The following is a 21922-nucleotide window of genomic DNA, read 5'->3' as shown; positions in this document are numbered from 1 at the left end:
GGTTTCTGTCAAACTTTATTTTGTTTACATATTTCATCACAAAATGTGCATTGAGCTCAAGGGGTGTAAATACTTTTTTTACATACTGTATATGCACGAGAAGTTAGAGTTTATATTTCATGTCCCTACGAAATTCTTTTCCTAAAGAATTATTTAAAACATATAAAAAAACATTTTAAAATTAATTACTGTCTAGATTCGAACCAAGAACCTTTAACTAAAAATTGCACTGCCTTTGACAACCATACCATTAAGAACTGTTAGCTTCGGTTGGCTTGCTAGGCATCAAGAGTTCCAAACTTCTCCCTTATGGTAGGCGCAGAAATCTTGTCAGTTTTGTGCATGGATCAAGCTACCGAGCTGTGTCGGATTTGGCGCATAGAAAAACCGGTATCATAGCAAACCGTTGTCGCACCCGTCAAAAGGTAAGTCTGGTAGGTCTGGTATAAATGAACTGAAAACTGAAATTACAGCAAACCACAATCCTGTTAGACTGAAGTCCCGCGGTCGTGCGATTCGAAGCGTTATCTACTCGAAATCAATATTGTCCTGCCATTTTCGAGCGTTTGTCCTGCGTTTGATCGGCGTATAGAAAATTAGCAGGCGGTGATAAAATTTATGACAGATCATTGGGTTTCTCTAAGCCAGGCCTGCCCAACGTCCGGCCCGCGACAGCTTTTCAAAAAAGTTCTATGACCGGTCCTAAAGGCTGTTCATAAATCTATCTATATATATAAAAAATTTCGACGGTTTTGTTCGAACGCGAATCAGTTGAACACGGAACGTCGGATCGAGGTGCTCTTTGTTGCGTTGGGTTCGTATAAGTCCAAGGAAGGTTTATAAGCTGAAAAATTGCCACTTTGGTCACTCTGGGTCCGATTCCAGAGCATCTGCAGATTGTATGAAAAAAATTAAGTAAAAGTCAAATTTTGATCACAGGAGGCTGAATAGGCAAACAAACTATAAACGTCAACGAACGAAATTAGGCAGAACGAAGTTTGTCGGGAAGAGCTTGTTGTAAATAAATTTAATGTCAAAATTTGAAAGATAATCTTGAGCTCAAATTTTCAGATATTTTAAAACGAAACATTTATTTGTTTAATTTTTGCTTTTGACATAAAATGTTTCTAATTCTACGTTTTGTTAGGATTTTGCCTTTGTATTTTTTTTAGTTTCTCAATGTTTTGGCTGTTTTTACTTCTAAATGAATTGTTACATTTTAGAAGATTTTGATTGAAATTGATTTTTTATAAATGAGTAAGCAAAAATAATGTATTTTTTCATAACATCTTTTTAATGATTTGATGAAAGAGAAGCTTCAAAAAAGCAAATTAATCATATCGAAAATAAAAATCGCTGTACATATTTTTGAAATATTTAAAAATCTTTCAAAATGAGTCAAGAAATCAGACAGCATTTTTTTTATTTACTTCAATAATTCTAAGAAAATTTAAGAATGACTAATTAAAAACTATCAGATATTTATTTTTCTCCACTTTTTCTACATTTCGTGTCTTTAAAATCATTTGGTATGTTTTGTAAAATATTTGAATAAAGGTGCACAACAACACAAAAATTGTTTTTTCGTAAAGAAGATTTGAATCCAAATTTCGATTGAATAAATTTTAACTTGTCTCGTTGATTTTTCAAACTAAAAAAAAATTTGCAGCGACGAAAATTGAATGTTTTTTTTTTGTTAATGATATTAGGGTATTTAATGTTTATAGCATAGCATAGCATAGCATAGCATGATTTTTTTTTTGAACTTTTACCAACATTAGTTCCGGCCCGCCACTGCTTCAAAAAATTAGATCTGGCCCGCAGGGCTAAAAGGTTGGGCACCCCTGCCTAAGCAAAGTCTTAAAACAAATTCTTAGCTACCAAATCCTTAAAAATTTATTTTAAAATGATATTAGTGCGAACAAACCAAATAAACAATTTATCCCTGGACGGAATCCAGCAGCAATGGATAAATTGCCCTCTCCGGAGAAACCATTTTGATCGGCGAGGATTCGGTCCTCCGAACAACAGGACAAAGTTCCGGTAAATTCTTAATTTGCTTGTTTTTTTGTTTTTAATTTTCTTAAATTTCCTTTTCTCTTAGACAAGGACACAAACAAAACATGCAAGAGCTGCTTCTTTGGATCAAAATCGGCACACACTGAAGACAAAAATACATCAATCATCAATAGGGTTCCCAGAAAAAATTACCCCCTGCTCCACAAGCAAAAACCGGTATTTGGGTTATTTTAAGCATCTGTGTAAATTTTGAGCGAAATTGGTTGAGATTAACCCATTGATTATTTGACCCAGAGTCCTAAAATAGGTCAAGGAACAATATTCAGCTTGTGGAGCGAGGTTTTGAGAAAAAGTCCCATATTCTGGGAACCCTAATCATCAATAAAGTTAAATAAAAAGTACATGTTTGCAAAAAAAAAAAATAGTTTTGATTGATTTTGCCCTAAATCATAAACGTGAGCGTCCGACAGCGGCAGGAAATTCTAAATAGCAAAGTCGCCCGAAAACGGCCCGTCAACGTCGATTTTCTCAAACGTCGATTTCGACGATCGTCGGACAAAGTGTTGCATATAAGCACGAAAAAGGCCCAAATTCCGTCGGAATTCGGGCCTTTTTGTCCGTCTGTCAGGGAATGGTCCTGAATAACAAAACCGTGCGTCGTCGCTAGAAAACCGTTTGACAATGTCAAAAAATGTTGATATTTTCAATTTTGACGTCGTATGGTTGCACGGACTACAAACGAAGGACGGACTAAGCAAAGTGAGTTATTCAGCTACAGTGTACAAAAGTACTGCGAAAATGTGAACTTTTTGTACCTACTTGAAACGGTACTTTGATTTTGAGTGTAAACAAATTGATTTTTTATGTTATGATTGTTTTGTGTATTGTTTTCGAACAGTTCCAAATAAGAAAAGATCCTGCCAAACAAAGCTTTCTGCCGAATGGTTTTCTGCTGAACTACTTATTATATATTCCGCCCAACAACATTCTGCCAAAAAACTTATTCGTCCTGAACAGTTATTCTGCCATCTGTACCGCCTTGTACGCCTAACGACATTCTGTCAATTGATTTTCTGCCTAACAAGCTTTTCTGCCAAACGTATTTTCTGCCGAATGACCTTTTCTGCCAAATGACCCGTTCCGCCGATTGTTTTTCTACAGTTCGGCTTTCCACCGAATGGCCCAGTCCCTATTTATGGTGTATTAATTCGAAAAATAAATGAGTAAATAACAAACATAAAAATACAGTGAATTGAAATGGTTCACAAAGACCCACAGTCTTTGGGAAGGATAATACCGAAACAACAAATTAAACTTACATGTGCATCCAAATTTCCGCTAAAATCTTCAGTTAAATCATCGGCAGCTCCTAGAGCGGAAAGTATTCCGATCCTTAATGACGGGACCATATATAGCTGTTGAAGCACAGAATTCATGTAGCATGTGGCACCGGCGTTTTTCAGTCCACAGAATCCATGGAACGGGCGTGGTCCCACCGGTGGTAGGTACTCCCATTCGCGCAGTGGCTCAATATTGGTGCAGAACATTTCCAATAAGTTCTCGACCAATATGTTTGTATTTTTAACGCTATGTTGGCATAAGGCTACCAGCAAATCACATGCAGCCGATATTGTTCGTGGGTTACGGCATACAGGAGGTGGTGCATTCCTCTCCAGATTTTGCGACTTTTTCCTCAACAGCAAATACTGACGCGAAGCACTAAACAAATAGTCATTAAGAATTTCCTGTGAGTAGATAAAACAAAATAACTAAATTGTAGAAATCATTATGGTAAGCCCTTACCATTATCAAATCGCTGTTGAGTGCTTTCACTTCTGGACTCAAATAGTACATAAGCTCTTTTGTCAAACATAAATGTCCTTCTAATAAATCATCATGTACTTGGGTTCCGCCTGTTATCTTAACATTGTGGCGAATAGTACGGAGCCACTCAATTTCTTGCGTGAGTAATTCCTTGCATATAGGTAATGGCCAGCCTAATGAGCAACCGTAGTTTAAAATGCGACAAAAAAGTTGGAAGTAATCTGAGCATGTCTCTTGATACTGAACAACGATCGAGTGTAAAAGCTTCACCAATAATTTTACCATGAATAAGAATGGTTTTCGATCGGCAGCGCAATACGTTGTGATGAGAAACAGCTGTTCGTACGCTGTTTGTCGTATGTGACATGACGGATTCATAAGTACTAAAGATGTAACGAAGTTGGACCACGAAATATCTCTGCTAAGCTTTTCATATGCGTTTTGGTGTAATATCAACGAAATGCACAGTACCTCCATCGCTTCTTTGCAAACAGCATAATCCTCGATCTTTGGAGTGGAAATATTCTGACTCAAATCAAACACCGAACCCAACATTTGAATGTTGTCTCCGGAAGCTGCCCATGCAACGTTCACGATAGCTTTTATGGTCGATGAATCCGGAATGTTTAGCTGAATAGCTGACCTATAAAAAAATCGACATTGTTCGCTTTGTGGTCCAGTTGAGAGCATTTCTTCAGCTATGTTTGAAGCCAATTTGTTGGCCATAGACTTTACAGTAAGTTCTGAACCTTCCGAAATCGCTTGTAAAGCTTGATTTAGCACAACAACATGAGAACGATCAGCGTCATGATGAACGTTTTGCGAATTGTCACCAACCTGGCTCTGGACGTATCCCATGATGTACAAAAAGAATTTGACTAGCTTTAGCACACAGTGGAAAGCAGTCCGTTTTGTGTGCACGTCAGCGTTAGGCAAAAAGTTATTCTTGGTTAACAATCCCAACATGAACTGACCACCGCCGCAATGCAACCAGCAAGATTGGAAATAAAGCGTTGTCTCAGATCTTGGTTCTAGTGCCGGTATTAATAATGCATGTAGCGCCTCTAAATTGTACAGAATGCGTGCTGGTGCGGGATCAACAAAAAGTGACTCTGGATGACGGGCAGTAGCATTATTTTCAACCTCAGAATCGTATATGTTACACAAAGTGTGGATTTTCTTTACTGTATTCCTATCTATAGGCAAGAGATGCAACAGAGCGCTGCAGCTATCCCGCAACAGGTCTTGCTGTAAGTCACTACCTAACTGATACATTTTGAGAATAAAATCTATGTATTGCGTTTTCTGTGCAATTATTACACCCGGCAACATATCTTCCAAGTCGGATTTTATTAAATCTGGACAAGGTCTGGGGGGTGACCCAGAACTTGTATCACTCGAACTATCAGGTGAGCTAGCTAATCCTGATCCATTGGGAGTTAGCTTCACTGTAATAAGTGTTTTGTCCCGAATATTGTAGCTGGACAACGGATGGTGATCTTCGACTATTTCTATCAAGTCTCCATTGCAGTTGAACATATCTATTTTCATATGGTTTGTAGATGGTTTGATTCGTTTTAGTAGACTTCGCTTAAATGAGCAAATCGTCTCGTTGGTGTGTGTGATTATTTCCAAATCCTCCAACTGTCGTCCTGGAGATTGGAAACGGACGTAAAGATGTATATGTTTTCCTCGCGAAGCCCTGCACAACGGTAGCCACAATCTTTCTCCTGTAAAGTTTTTATCACACTCTTTAATGTATTCTTGCAAAGTTTTTACAACACGGCACATTTTTTTCATCGTTGTTAGTCTTCTGCTAACGATATCATCTTCTGGCGTTTTAACGTTCTCATCAATCAGATTTGTTAACATTTTCACAGTTTCATAATAGTTTTGCAACCTATCGCAACAATCACCAATAAAATTTTCGTGAAACTCTGTTAAGCTTGCCTGCAGTCTTAAACTAAGAGCGGTCGATACCTCCTTAAGCAAGTCGATCGCTTTGTACGCAATATTTTCATCTGCGTCGGTAATTACACGCCAAAGGTAATCCTTTCCAATCAAATCTTCGTTGTCAAGAACATAGCCACGTTGTTTTCCTTTGAGGCGTTCTTCTTTTGAGTTGACTGCTTTGAAAAATCGCTCGAAACATTTGATGCCACTTTCCGTAAGTACAACCGGATCCAACTTGAGAAGATTATTTTCAAAAAAATCTTTATTGATTCCAGGATCCAAATCTGGTTCATCACCCATCAGCTTGCCAAACCATCTGAAACATTCTTCACGATCACTTGGAAATGCTGCATTCACGGTTAAGCATTGCCAGATCTGTTTTGCCTGCTCCGCGCACAGCCAAAGTTGTCCATCTTTAAGGAGGAACTTGAGAAACTCAAGCCGTTCTTGTATTTGCTGGGGATGCGGATAACGCATATCTAACAGCAAAGTTTTAGGGTCTAGTGAAGGCTCTAACCTGACACGAGCTCGGACTTTATCCATATATCTCGTCAAGCTGGTGGTGACCAAAATTACAAGTGTATGTTCATTTTGCAATCTGTCAATTACCTGTTGCCTTGTAAGCAACTGATGGATTCGTTGTGTATGGCTTGTTGTTGTTTCATAGAGCGTACAAATTTCTCGTATGAGCCTCAATGCGGGTAGTGCCCAGTCATCGCCACGTTTAAGCTCGTCTACACACTTATCCAGCCAAATTGTCTTCTGTGCATCACGTTCTTGGGAACAGCTGTAGTCTAAAATCTTGACATGGGAAGCTAATGCTTGATCCAGAACTTCCGGCGGTATATCAGCACTGTGTGCCAGTGTCCAGAACAATTTCAGTACTTTCTGTGCCATCACACCGTTTTTATCATCTTCTGCAAGACGTCTGTTCAATTCTAGAAGCCGTTCGCGTTGCTTTTTGTTGGCTGTTTTCATGCACGTCTGAAAACACTTGAACAAATAGTCCAGCTGCTCGGTATTGAAGTCCCAAGCGAGCTTGGCCAGTAAATCATGCACATTCTTAACGATCGCTTCGTGTTTTCCTGCTTGAGCGCGCCACACAGCATCTAGATCATCAAATGTGAGCGCTTTCTCCTTAATAAGAAAACGGAGTATTTTCTCCAGCTTTTCAACATATTGTGGCTGATGCAATGAATCGCGAAGAACAATACCCAACACATTGTTTTCTCGTATCCACTCCTGCAATGAAAAAGAAAAATACTGTGATAGATTGTTATCATGACATTGTGTTACATATACGTCTTCAACCATAGAACACAGTGACTGGCCGATTATTCAGACTCCGTATAGGGGAAATATACCCATTTTAATCACACTAAGCCGTTCGACCAATTCTCATCACTTTTGCTATTTTCCGCTATTAAATCAACATTTTCAGGTGTGTCAACAATAATGAGTTGCTTGCTCACTTTTATTTGAGCTATTTATTACTTTGGAGCAGTCAAAAACATTTTATTTAAGCTGTAATTCATGAGCAAAGTGCTGATAGGCCGATAATAGAAATAGGCTGAGAAAGGGTATAGTTCCCCTAAGTAAGGCTACCAACTTTTGCTGATCAAAACTCCGTACACTTTATTTAACGAAAACTGTTGAGGAATTGTTTACTTATATTTTTTTCAAGACTAGATCGATGCCGGTGTGTTCTTTTGTACTGACTGAGATCAAAATAAAATTTACCCGCCAAGGTGACCATTTGTCAAACTGACATTTCTGGGGTGCGTTCACAAAGTGCTGCAACAACGGCAGCACTGAACGCACCCACCGCGTGACAGCACATGCTACACGAAAATGTATCTGGAAATGTCAAAATGAAGTATTTCATTTACCGCGGTAGACACCGGTGGATAATAATCAAATTAACAAAAGCCCTCTGTTAATGAACCTCGCCTAATTTTTGATATGTTATGTAAAACTGTCCGAGGAATCCGTTAAACATATTTTCAGATATAGGCTCTTTGGTCCAGACACCGTCAAAATGGCATTTGATGTTTTCGTAAGACTTTTTCAAATGTGAGACTAGATTTTTGAAACTCCACATTATTTTTTCTTGGAAGTCAAACTTATCATCTTTCATTTGCGCCCAAGACAGCTAAAATCGGTTGAAATGGAGCGAAGTTATGATTTTTTTGAAAAAAGTGGTTTTTGTGAAAATCGACGAAAATGGTAATTTTCCAGACCACCCTAACACGACGTAGGCCACCCTAATGGCCAAACAAAAAAATACGGGTCGAATTATTTTGGCCAAGGAACCCCCAGAAAAATTTTGAGCCAAATCGAAGCACTTTTTTTTCTTTAACTTTCATACGGAACTGCTGTATAAATCTCATCATAAAATTCCGCATAAATCCGTGTAGAGGGTGACGGTTCTCGAGATTTTCAATTTCCCGGAAATCGAGAGGTGAATTTGGCCAAATCCCGAGAAATCCCAGGACCCCGGAGTGTTTTTACTATGCCAATAGCGGCAATAATTTAAAAGGAAAAGTAATAATTTAGTTTCTCTTCAATGAATTGTATTTAAATTAATTCATACTTATTCTTAAGACATGAAGCCACAAAAGTGGTAACATGTCTATAATAAAAAAAATACTAATTCTTTGAAACTTTAAGCTTTTCAGATGCAAAATTGTAGTTTAAAATGTTTACGAATCTTAATTGGCACTGAGTAATTTTTCTCATGTTTCAAAACTTGTGTCAGGAACTTCTTATTATATTTTTGTGAAGTAAACAAAATAGCTAATATATAGGGGAACAGCATCTGATTCCAGCGTGCCTCTAATATTGGCAGGTCAGAACTTTGACATTCAGTTAAAGCTAATTGTAGTGAATGAGTGTGGCAGAGAAGAGAGAGTGAGAATAGAGAGAGTGTATGTAGTGTAATGAGAGAGCAGGCAAGCCGAGAGAGAAGTTGAGAATGTGTGCGTGAGCAAACGAGAAATAAACCAGTCGTGTGTTTTGCTTTGGCATGAAAAGACGTGTCTTATTATTTGGTTCGAAATATTCGGAATTCGCGGAATAAATCGGGGGAAAGTCACGACAATGGCGCAGCAAATGCTCCCGTTGCAAGTGTGAAGTGTAATTAGTGGAGATTGAGTTTTTTTTTTGTTTTTAACAAGTTGCATTGTTTTGATGATGGGCGAGATGTGTTGCAGTGTGGCTAACAGCAGTCGCCATGATGGCGTCGGTGTTTGGTTGCAGTAGCAGCAGTGTTGAAGGTCTGACGCCTCTGACCTTGGTGGCAGCAGAAATGTTTGTGTGGGATGACAGAGTGGCAATTCTTGTTTTTCTTTTTTGCTGTGTTTGGTGGTTTTAGAGGAAAATTTACAGTAGCAGCTGAAAGAAAAAAATAAATAAGAAAGGAAGACGTCATTTGTTTGGAAGTATATTCCCGCTAAGGTAAGACAGTAAAAATATAGATCAACGTTGGACGGATTTGCTCGAAATCAAATATAGTAAACACTCTAGTGTCGGACCGATGTCGGTTTGATGTCGGATGGATTTTTGGTTTTTTGTAGAACCGGTGCTGAAATAATGAGTAACGTACGGCCAATGTTTTCTTGAGATTTGTTGTTATGTTTTGACAGGATAAATGTTTGTGAAGAATTTTAATGTACTATTTTCATTTATTCAGGCGAAACTGAAAAAGCAATATGTATGGTAAACACTCTATCGTCGGACTGATGTCGGGTTGATGTTTGATGGATTTTTTTATTTGCGCAGAGCCTGTGCCGGGATGAAGAGTAACGTACGGCCAATGCTTTTCTTGAGTTTTGTTGTTGTTTTACAGTAGGATAAATGTTTGTGAAGATTTAATTATGGATTATGGACAGTAGATATAGTTTATCGTCAGGCCGATGTTGGATTTATTTTGGGTGGAATTTTTGATTTTTATATGCCCCTTGCTGTAATGAAGAGTAACGTACAGCCAACGCTCTTCTTCAGTTTTGTTGTTGTTTTTACAGCAGGGTTAAAGTTTGTGAATATTTTATGGAGTTTTTTCATTTATTAAGCGATATTTAAAAAGCAACATGAAAATCTAGTTCTTTGAGAAAGTAAAGCGTGGATGGTTGAACTTTGAGCATGAATTTACGCAAGGGTAGAGCGTAATTCTTGATGTCTTGAGGCTGAGTCCCCTGCGAGGGTAGAGCGTGATTCTTGGGGTTTAAAGCTTGAGTCCCCTGTGAGGGTAGAGCGTAATTCTTGAAATCTTGAGCTTGAGTCCCCTGTGAGGGTAGAGCGTAGTTCCTGGAGTTTTTGAGCTTGAGTCCCCTGAGAGGGTAGAGCGTAGTTCTTGGAGTTTTTGAGCTTGAGTCCCCTGTGAGGGTAGAGCGTAGTTCCTGGAGTTTTTGAGCTTGAGTCCCCTGTGAGGGTAGAGCGTAGTTCTTGGAGTTTTTGAGCTTGAGTCCCCTGAGAGGGTAGAGCGTAATTCTTGGAGTTTTTGAGCTTGAGTCCCCTGTGAGGGTAGAGCGTAGTTCCTGGAGTTTTTGAGCTTGAGTCCCCTGTGAGGGTAGAGCGTAGTTCTTGGAGTTTTTGAGCTTGAGTCCCCTGAGAGGGTAGAGCGTAATTCTTGGAGTTTTTGAGCTTGCTTGAGTCCCCTGTGAGGGTAGAGCGTAGTTCTTGGAGTTTTTGAGCTTGAGTCCCCTGAGAGGGTAGAGCGTAATTCTTGGAGTTTTTGAGCTTGAGTCCCCTGTGAGGGTAGAGCGTAGTTCTTGGAGTTTTTGAGCTTGAGTCCCCTGAGAGGGTAGAGCGTAATTCTTGGAGTTTTTGAGCTTGAGTCCCCTGTGAGGGTAGAGCGTAGTTCCTGGAGTTTTTGAGCTTGAGTCCCCTGTGAGGGTAGAGCGTAGTTCTTGGAGTTTTTGAGCTTGAGTCCCCTGAGAGGGTAGAGCGTAGTTCTTGGAGTTTTTGAGCTTGAGTCCCCTGTGAGGGTAGAGCGTAGTTCCTGGAGTTTTTGAGCTTGAGTCCCCTGTGAGGGTAGAGCGTAGTTCCTGGAGTTTTTGAGCTTGAGTCCCCTGAGAGGGTAGAGCGTAGTTCTTGGAGTTTTTGAGCTTGAGTCCCCTGTGAGGGTAGAGCGTAGTTCCTGGAGTTTTTGAGCTTGAGTCCCCTGTGAGGGTAGAGCGTAGTTCTTGGAGTTTTTGAGCTTGAGTCCCCTGAGAGGGTAGAGCGTAGTTCTTGGAGTTTTTGAGCTTGAGTCCCCTGTGAGGGTAGAGCGTAGTTCTTGGAGTTTTTGAGCTTGAGTCCCCTGAGAGGGTAGAGCGTAGTTCTTGGAGTTTTTGAGCTTGAGTCCCTGTGAGGGTAGAGCGTAGTTCCTGGAGTTTTGAGCTTGAGTCCCTGTGAGGGTAGAGCGTAGTTCTTGGAGTTTTGAGCTTGAGTCCCCTGAGAGGGTAGAGCGTAGTTCTTGGAGTTTTTGAGCTTGAGTCCCCTGTGAGGGTAGAGCGTAGTTCTTGGAGTTTTTGAGCTTGAGTCCCCTGAGAGGGTAGAGCGTAGTTCTTGGAGTTTTTGAGCTTGAGTGCTCTGCGAGGGTAGAGCGTGATTATTGGTACTTTGAGCTTGAGTCTCCTGAGAGACATTGAGATCTTAAATTCGAGATCGCGATTGAGATTATGGGTAAAATTAAAATAAAATATCTGCATCTTTTTTCGGATTTCACGGTAATGATTCTGATTGGGTTTCAAAGAAGATGTAGTAAAAGAAATATGCCGTCGATCGTTGAAAAAATTGGTGGAGGAATTGTAGATTTTCAATCTTCGAAGTGATGATTTAAAAAACGATAGGCTCATAACCTATTCAACTTAAATTTTGATTGAATTCCAGGGTAGATGTAGTAAAAAATAAATAAAAATTGTTGGACAAGTTGGCAGTGAAATTTGAAGATTTTTAATTTTTAAATCTGACGAGTTAAGAAACTTATAACCTATACGACTTAAATTTGAACTCATGATTGGATTTCAGGGATGATGTAGTAAAAGCTAGAGTAAAAGATTATTAAACAATATTGTTGGACAAGTTGGTGAAGGAATTTGTGAATGTTTAATCTTTCAAAGCGTTGATTTAAGAAACGATTTCATGCAGGAATTTTAAATGTATCGATTGTTGAACAAGTTGGTGAAGGAATTTGTATTTTTTTAATCTTTTAAAGTAATGGTTTAAGAAAAGATAGGCTTATAACCTATAAGGCTTTCTAGTCAGAAATTTACCAATACATTCAAAGTATGTTTACATTACAGCTGGAAGTTTGTTTGCATCAGGTTTCCTATCTCTTTCTAGCAAAAATTTTATGTCAGGCGACTTCTAGCTGGTTTTTTTGACTGACCGCCCGATATTTCAGCCAACATACTTCACAGGGCTGTGACAGCTCGAGCTCGATCATTGTTTGCTTCAGGACACTGTGACGAGAAGTTCGTCATTTTTGAGTTAAATTATATTTTTTTTTCACTGGGCCTAGAAAGCCTTATACGACTTAAATTTGATTCCAGGGAAGATGTAGTAACCACAAAAAAGATTTTGTTGAACAAGTTTGTAGGAAATTTGAAGATTTATTCTTTAAATCTAACGATTTAAGAAACGATAGACCATAACCCATTTAACTTAAATTTGAGCTTATGATTGGATTCCAGGAAAGATGTAGAAACAGATAAGAAAACAAATGATTTGTGGACAAGTTGGTAAAGAAATTTGATGATTTTCAATCTATTAATCTGACGATTTTAGAAACGATAGGCTCATAACCTACACGACTTAAATTTGAACTCATAATTGGATTCCAGAGAAGATGTAGTAAAAGATTATTTAAAATATTGTTGAACAAAATGGTGAAAGAATTTGTAAATTTTAAATCTTTCATAGTGATGATTTTAGAAACGATACGATCATAACCTACTTAACATAAAATTGAGCTAATGATTGGATTCCACGGTAGAAGTGGTAATTGATTATTTAAAAAAATCAGTTGTTGTAAACTTGGTGAAGGAATTTGTAGATTTTCAATGTTTTAACGTGATGATTTAAGAAACGATATGACAATAACCTATTCAACTTAAATTTAAGCTCTTGATTGGATTTCAGGGAAGATGTGGAAAACGATAAGAGAATAAAAATGATTCGTGTACAAGTTGGTAAGGAAATACACAGATTTTTATTCCTTTTTTAAGTGATGATTTAAGAAACGACAGGCTCATAACCTACACGACTCAAATTTGAACTCATTATTGAATTTCAGGGAAGATGTAGCAATAAATTATTTTTAAAAATCTTTTGTTGGGCAATCGGGTGAAGAAATTAGTAGGTTTTTAATCTAATCTTTTTAATGTGATGATTTAAGATACGATAGGCTTATAACATATTCAACTTAAATTTTAGCTAATGATTATATTCAAGGGTAGTAATAGATTTTAAAAAATCTACACGACTTAAATTTCTGCGCATGATTGGATTTCATGGATGATGTATTAACAGATTTTTTTTTTAATATTGGTTGTTGGTCAAGTTGGTGAAGGAACTTGTATTTTTTTATCTTTTAAAGTGATGATTTTAGAAAAGATAGGCTCATAACCGATTTAACTTAAATTTGAGCTTATGTTTGGATTCCAGGGAAGATGTGGTAACAAATAACTAAAAATCGGTTGTTGGACAAGTTGGTGAAAGAATTTGTAGATTTTCAATCTTTTCAATGTGATGATTTAAGAAACGATAGACTCATAACCTACACGACTCAAACTTTAAGCAAGAATTGTTAGGCTGTCCTTTCAAAGAGTTTATTAAATTCAGATCTTGTTTAACCATGTTTAAAATAGTAAACTTTTCCGTTCCACCTTATTTAGCAGATAAAATACAAATTGCCCGCAGTACTAGAACTAGAAATTTAATAATTCCAAGACACAGCACAACACATTACGGAAATAGTTTCATAGTAAGGGGTGCTACATTCTGGAATCAACTTCCTAACGCGATTAAAAATATTCAAACCATTGCAAGTTTCCGCAAAGAATGCATCACTTGGTTTAGAGGATAAATTAATTAAAATGACATTAGTTTCCACTGATCAGGAGTTTAGAATTTAATTAATATTTTAGAAAAATGCTTTTCTGGTTCTCAACAAAGTGTAGTAATTTAAAAGGATATTTCCTTACTCTACATGAATAATAAATAAATGAAATGAAATGAAATGAAAATTTGAACTCATTATTGGATTCCAGGAAGGTGTAGCAATAGATTATTAAAAAATCGTTCTTGGACAAGTGGGTGAAGAAATTTGTAGATTTTTTAATTTTTTCAATGTGATAATTTAAGAAACGTTAGCCTCATAACCTATTCAATTTAAATTTTAGGGAATAATTGTATTTCAGGAAAGATGTAGTAAAAGATTTAAAAAAATCAATTGTTGGGCAAGTTAGAGAAGTAATTAGTAGATTTTCAATATTTTAATGTGATGATTTAAGAAACGATACGCTAATAACTTTCGCGACTTAAATTTGAACGCAGGATTTTATTTTAGAGAAGATAACGTAACAGATTTTTAAAAATTAGTTGGTGGGACAAGTCGGTAATGGAATTTGTAGATTTTCAATATTTTAATGTGATGATTTAAGAAACAATCTTTTTGTAGTTATGATTTGAGAAACGATAGACTTGTAATCTACACCACTTGAATTTTAGCTCCAAATTGAATTTCTGGATGATTGTAGGTTAAAATTCCCGATCAATTAATTAATTACACGATAACTTTCGAAGTTGTCGTATTTTATTTCTTTAATTGCAGGTAACCATGCTGACGTTGGGGTTTTGGCAGATATGTGTCACGATCAAGGATACCGGAGAAGTATTTATCGGAGCCGAATCCTGAGATGAGCTGAGTTTCCTGACTACCATGGATCAAAAAGCTGATTTTAATCTGCAGATGAATTTGTTATTTTTAGAGTAGGAAAGAACGAGGATGTAGTGAATGAGTGTGGCAGAGAAGAGAGAGTGAGAATAGAGAGAGTGTATGTAGTGTAATGAGAGAGCAGGCAAGCCGAGAGAGAAGTTGAGAATGTGTGCGTGAGCAAACGAGAAATAAACCAGTCGTGTGTTTTGCTTTGGCATGAAAAGACGTGTCTTATTATTTGGTTCGAAATATTCGGAATTCGCGGAATAAATCGGGGGAAAGTCACGACACTAATTAATAGCGTTTTCAACTGAAATCGAGTTATAAACAGCTCAATAAGAAGTGAGCAAGCAAGTTTCTATAAAAAGTTTTGCAAAATTAGTTTTTTAAATAGTGAAAATCAGCAAATTGGATGGAGTTAGGAGCAAGAGCTTAACCTGCAAAACATACGAGAATTTCGCCTAATATCTAATTATCGGGATTTTTGCAATATGATAAATAACGCTGAACTTATTTTGAAAAAGCAATTCCCTCTTAGAAATAATAAATAAAAATTATATTAAAAAAAACTTCAGATTTCATTTCTTGGGAAATTTGCCTTTAACGGTACACATCAACCATCGCTTTTGCACCCAGATTTCTGTTACAGACATTTTAGTATCTTCAAAAATACGGGAACTATCGATATGATTTTTTATTCATCCCCTAAATTACAGTCTTCAAAGTTATTTACAATAAAGTTTGACCATTTTGACAATCAGATTCTTTCAGGATTGGGTCCGTAAGTTTGACATATTTGGAATAAGAAGACAACAACTTCTTCGGTTGCTGTGCACCCTTAAGTAAGCTTTAATGTAAATTTTGGGGTCCACATTTTTTTGGCTTCTCTCAATAATAGTTATTGGAACTATTGATAAGTTAAATTTTACACTTTCTGAATAAGAAGATAAGAGAAGCATTATTCAAACTTGAACATCGAACATTGAATATCCAATGTTCTAAGCAATTAGGATATTTTCAAATAATTTTCTGGTATGTTTATGTAATTTTGCTTCGATATTTATAAGTTTAAAATTTCCCGGGAGTCTCGACCGAATTTCCCGGAAGGTCCAAAAATGGTCGATTTCCCGAATTTTTTTTCCCGGGAATTCCATCTCGTCATCCTCTAAATCCGTGTTATGCGAAACAATCCGTACAAAAATCCGGTTGGCTAAAATCCGCGAAGAGGGTTAAAATTCGGTATGGTAGAATAAAATCCGTACAATTGGTAGCCTTACGTATAAGCTAAAAATAATTTAGGAGTTGTTTTTTTCACTTACCGCCATTTTTTCTGCATTCAGTATATCGTTGTCTTCGTCTGAAATCTGCCGATGTGGGAAGTACGATACATACCCGAGCACTTTATTTATTTCATTTAATGCATTCATCTTTCCATTGAAGCTTGAAATTTGCAACACACGCAAAATTATTCTGAGTCGACACATTTCTAACGCTCGCAGCAGATTTTCCTGATTTGGTACATGACTTATCAAGGCACGGGCATATTTTACAATACCATTTATAATATCGTTTTTTCCTTCAAATTTGGCTTCTCGTTTCAACTCATCGTCTGATAGGGATTCCAAAATATCCAAAACAACGTCCCAAATCGGCATGAAATACCTTTCAACTGTTGATACCGTTAAAAACTCTGCACACTGCCCAAATGGTTGCAAAAGGGTGTGCAAAGTATTGAGCGTTAGTTTTTCTGGATTATCTTCACCTTCACATTTTGTATATGATGGACTAGCAATTGATGTATCACTGTTGCATTTATCTTTCAAACATTGCTTGCGAAAATTCGAAATTTCCAAATTCATTCGATCTTGGAAGTTGTCAAATCCTTTGTGAAGCCCGAAGTGGTTGATCAGATCAACGAGCCAGCCACGTGGATTTTTAGGCTCAGGAGGTGAATTTGCATAAATTTGACTGCCCTGAACAATATGTTCAGTGTCCGCCTGGGCCAGATGTAGTTCTTGTGGACGAGATGCATTATGAGTGTGAAATTTATTATCTGGATCAAAAACAACCGATAGCAGTTTCAAAAGATGATAATTGTCTCGTTTCATGTGCAGCGAAATCAAGTGGAGCAATTTGCTGCATGACATTAAAATGCAATGATGAATATTGTATTTCCATGACGAGACTGCTTCATCAGTTAAAATTTTGATAAATGATGTTGAAAGTCCATCTCGGTAGAATTTAACACATGGTGAACAATCACCATCGATTCCTGCAATAAAGTAAGATTTTTTTTTTTTCAACTGAACTGTGTTGCTGCAAAAACTCGTGATTTAAAAAATAAAAAGTAGATTCCCCCTACGTATGGTAACGGCGTTAGTCCTGCGTAATATGTCACTCCCCAAGAAAAGGGGTCAAGAAATGGCTTTACGAACATCAAAACAAAAAAAGGGGACCGATTTCTGGGGGATTTTTAACGGGATGGTAACGTCGGTACCATGCGTCACTATTTATAAAATCATTAATATTCAAAAACCTGTATAGCCGCTTATAAAACCTTAACTGTCAAAAGTGTATAAGTTAAAACCTTGTTAACATTTTTGGAACCCACCCTGCGCCCAACGCCTATGCCAATAAAGCGTCTTAGTAAGAAATTTACCAACACATTTGTTCGAGCCGCTGTCAACCCGCCCGAAGAATTTTTGAAGGTGAGCAGTGTCAAACCCCCCGACTGCTGCGATCATCAACGAGAAGGTTGGCAATAGCAAACGGTGCGCAAACGAGAGAGTGTAGAGAGTTTTTTGGCCCGCAACGAACGGGTTTGCGCGATCCACATACACAATTTCTTGACCAACTTTGAACGTAACACTAATTTTTTTTTCTTTGCGCTTTTTAGTTGCAAATTTCACGGGGACCTTAATTAAATAACTCTACAGTATGTAAAAAAAGTATTTACACCCCTTGGGCACTATGCACGTTTTTAAATACTTGGGCAAAAAGAAAGTTTGATCCACGAGAGCAAACATTACGAAAGTCCATACATTTTTGGCAGATTGCTCAAACCGAGGGGCGTGACAAAGGCCTTAATGTATTAAATGCTCGCATTTAATATATTAAGGAATTAAATACCTCTTGCAATTTGGACATTTGACAGCGCCAAACCTGCTTTGTTGAAAACTTTGTTTTTGTTTTTGCTTTTGCGTGCGACTGTCAAATTTGTTTTTATTTTTGATTTGAACCCAATTTCGCTTCCGAAACAAACTTTCATCTTTTCTGGAATCTGGCCACTTCAAAAGTTATCGCCCACCAAAGACTCAAACTCTCGCTCCAACTCCAACATCACCTTCAAACGAGGTACACTTCTACGTACGGTTCCAACTCGACGGCGGAAGCAGTGACCACAGGAAAATTGTTGCAATCCAATCTATAAAGTCACCCAGTGAGCATCGATCACCCCGCAAGATATTCGTCCCGCTGGAAGCGTCTCCGGTCCAAGTCAAAACGGTCCATTGAATGACCACCGCAGTTACTACCTCCTCGGAACCAGATTACGTCTACACCATTATTCTCAATGCAAAGTGCGCAAATACGGACGACCCGTCCGCGGCGGAGGTCATCTCCACGGAACACAGACCGGAACAAGTCCTCACGGAACACGAACCAGACCAAGAAGCCGACTATCCTGCCTACTACGTTGAAGACCAAACCTACGACAAAATGAGCAAGAAAGTACATAGAGTTTCCTTCTACGGAAGTTGACATCCTCAAAGACAGCGGGGAAAGCTTTCTCCGGTGCATTCGGAACGCTGTTGGTAAGGGTTTCTTCAAACGGCAGTATGCCGTGAGTATTTTAAATTAATTTAAAAAAAACGCAGTCAGCAAATTACTGTTTATTTTAGGCGTCTTCGTTTGAGCTTCACGACTGATCCAGAGTTGTGCGATGAATTTATTGAGATGTGCCTCGGAACGAGTGCCCCCAAGACCAGTCCGGATTACGATTCGAAGAATGACGACGTCAGCAGGCGTCGTCACCTGTCGTTCATTTCTATCTTCATGAAGATGGATTCATCTGCGGAAATCACGGTGAATTCACTGGAATGGTGATTCAACTCTAGGAAGATCGTCAAGACGTCAACCCGATGGTGATTACTATCTGTTCGCGTTTCACAAACCGCCACAAAGCACATTCCCGACAAGCATGCTCAATTTAATTTAAGTGGTCTGGGTCCTTTTGGCAGTTGTTTATTGATTATAATTAATTTGTTTTTCATTGTAATGGAAACCATTTAAATAAATATATAAACTTGTTTTCTAACTGTCTAACAAATGTTGCTGGACCGCCGGGCTCAAGGTCGTACCGGTGATGGTGGTCATCACGGGGCCAGAGGGTGTCACGGATTGAACGGTGGTAAGCACTACTGCAAGCCTACGTAATTTGCCGGTCCAATTGATCGGATCTGGGACGATGTGTTTCACGGCTAACCCGCTCGGCGGTTGACCCGACTGATGTGGATGTATGATGACGTTCTGCTCGTTTGACGACGTGTACGGTCCGGACTGAGATTGCTGCTGGTGTTGTTGTTGTCGCATCTGTGACTGCATATGGCCACTGCTACTCGTTGGAGGTCCTGCCATCAGTTGAGACTGCTGTGATTGTTGTTACTGTTACTTTTGCAGACTAAGATGTGAACTTCTGGAAGGTGGTGTCGTCTAGTTGCTTGATGCTTTGGAGCTGAGGAGCAACATAAAACAAGAAACTTTTTAACTCGTGAAACTCCACATAATCACTAACTTATCCTACATGCATCGGTTCGTTCTCAAGCTCCGGCAACGCCATTTGATCCGCCGGGTTCGTGTCCTTAACCCCGACCTCCTCCGACTTGTTGCGCCTGATAGTGGTGGTGTGTCCCTCTGTGATGCCCCCACCAACCACCCCGTGATTAATTGTGACATAGATAACACTGTGATGATACTGGGCACCACTTCCGCCGCTTCCTGCACCATCACTTGAGCTCGGTCACTGGTTGCTGCTCTACGAATCGTTAAACTCGTGCCCTTGCGCATTCGCGTGAAGGTTGTTGTTGATCTTGGACTCCACTTGCTGGACGATGACCGCTACTGCCGCTGAAGAGGAAGAAGCGGACGAGATTGTTATTCCGCTGTCGATTGGACCAGCGCTGCTGTAATGATGACGCGAGCAGAAAGTTTTCCGATCGGGATGATTGAACAGCTTGAGCCGGATCCGACCAGGACGTTGGAGTTGTTGCCAAAGGCTAATCCATCCCAGCCATCTATACCGGGGAGCAAAAGAAGCTTGCTTGCTGGGCGCTTGAATGCCATCGGATAAATCACGATGCGGTCCTCACCGATCAACTACACTGTCCGAAAAAACGAAGGACTTTTCCTCCCAGATCGATCCTCTGGCCAGCATCTCCTGTTTCAGCAACATTTCCTGATCTCCTGCGCCACCTGAATTCTCCTGCTTATTTTTTTGCGACAGTTCAAAACAAAAACAAATACGCGTGAGGTCAAACTGTCAAACCAATGTGGTGTGCAAAGAGGTGGCGATGATTGGATCGTAAACAAAATTAACTTCTCGTTAATTAAATAATTTCGGCAGTTAGTTAATTTAATTTATTTAATTTCTTACTATTGTCTCGCCCCTTGGCTCAAACGAAACCATAACAACGTTTTTGCCTAGTGTTGAGACGTCGCGCCCGGTTGAAATCAGTGGGATGACAGCTGAGGATTTCAGCCTACCTCACATCATTTTAATATGGCGTCGTTTGTTTATAAACACTGGGCGTTTGTTTATAACAGCGATAAAAGTGAAGATGCGAAAAAGCAACAAAATTATGTCGTTTCTTATCAATAGTCAATCAAATTAACCAAATCTTCCACGAGGTAGGTGTAAAGAGAGCAGTGCTACAATGGGCTTTTAATAAAATATGAATCTCCACCTCCCCCAGTGCAGTCACAAAGTGTTTCTGTGCAACAAAACCCACGGCGTGGTTCATGGACATCCGGGAGCTTCATCTACATTGTGTTCGGCTCGAAGGAGATAGCGCTTGCAATGAACGAAACGCTGTGCCGGATTTGTCACACCAAGGTCAACCGAAAACGCACCAACCAGGCCGCTTTGAGCACCACCAAACGATTCCCGCCTGACGCAGCCTCCGAACCATCACTGAGAACGACCAAACCAAACTAAAATGTACCCGGAATGATGTCCACGATCGCAGAAAAAATCAACCAGCTGTTTCCCAAAACTGACGGAACTGACCGACGTCAACGTGCTGCAGAATCTTCCAGTATGCGAATTATGGGTGTCTTGTTCTATCAATTGGTTTTTGGACACGGTTGCCACCTCATGGAGCAAACGGTCCAGCACCGACTGAATCCGGAAGGAGATCAACAGACATATTACAAAATAAATAAATGAAGTTTTGCCCTGTTGCCTACCCCGAACGGCCGCGTGTTTCGATCTATTCCTGCCTGTCCTAGTCTCATGCTCCTTTTGCCACCAAACTTTCCTCTGGTCGCGGTTTCCGATTAATCGTTTCTCGTGCACTTCCGCCACCTGTCGAATCCTCTCCCGCCTCCTCGGGCGTATGAATAACCATAACCGGGGCGGGATTTGTTGAGCAGTCGCATCAACTTGACCCGTTCCTCCTCGATCTGTTCTCGTCATTCCGGTTCCCCCGGCGGAAACGAAGCAGTATTTGCGTTTTGATCAGCAGCAATTTGGTGCTGTACTGAGCTGACCAAGCACCGTCAGGTCAGCAGATCGGCGACTGACTAAAAAAATAACATGAAAACATCCAAAACCCAAACCAGCACCTTTAAATTTATTTATATTGTTTGTATTGTTTATTCGTCAAGCTTATGTAGACTACTTACAATTTTCTTACATACTAGATATTATTTCTATTGTACAGATTTTTTCGTAGTTCCGGTTTAGACATGTCGAAATGTATGTACTGTGAATTTTCATTATAAAAGCGCATCATTTGATTTAATGGCGAATTTTTTAAATAATTTGTCGTGTATGTAGTTATTCTAAAAAGTGGTGAATGTCTAAGAGTACGGCTTGGTTCATGAATACTATTGCGTATTACTGAAAATAATGCTGCTGACTGTATGCGTTGAGAAATAATGTCGTTGATGAAAGAGAGCATGGCAAATTTACGACGTTCTTGTAATGAT

The 21922-nt window shown here is 39.0% G+C and overlaps 1 protein-coding gene across 5 annotated transcripts in view; it reads right to left on the bottom strand.

Moving 5' to 3' along the window:
* Positions 1–21922, bottom strand: part of LOC6047387 (probable ubiquitin carboxyl-terminal hydrolase FAF) — a 319428-nt gene that overhangs the window by 250090 nt on the left and 47416 nt on the right. For all 5 annotated transcript variants that reach the window (XM_038251497.1, XM_038251495.1, XM_038251494.1 and 2 more), the window contains 3 exons: positions 16036–16988; positions 3823–7038; positions 3339–3764 (listed from right to left, as the gene is read on the bottom strand). In XM_038251497.1, coding sequence (XP_038107425.1) covers positions 3339–3764; positions 3823–7038; positions 16036–16988 — 4595 coding nt within the window. The remainder of the gene's footprint in view (positions 1–3338; positions 3765–3822; positions 7039–16035; positions 16989–21922) is intronic.

The sequence above is a fragment of the Culex quinquefasciatus genome, chromosome 2 (assembly GCF_015732765.1).
Source record: "Culex quinquefasciatus strain JHB chromosome 2, VPISU_Cqui_1.0_pri_paternal, whole genome shotgun sequence".
In the NCBI taxonomy this organism is placed as follows: domain Eukaryota; kingdom Metazoa; phylum Arthropoda; class Insecta; order Diptera; family Culicidae; genus Culex; species Culex quinquefasciatus.
Note: the sequence above shows the minus strand (reverse complement) of the source record. Positions and strands in the feature narration are given on the sequence as shown.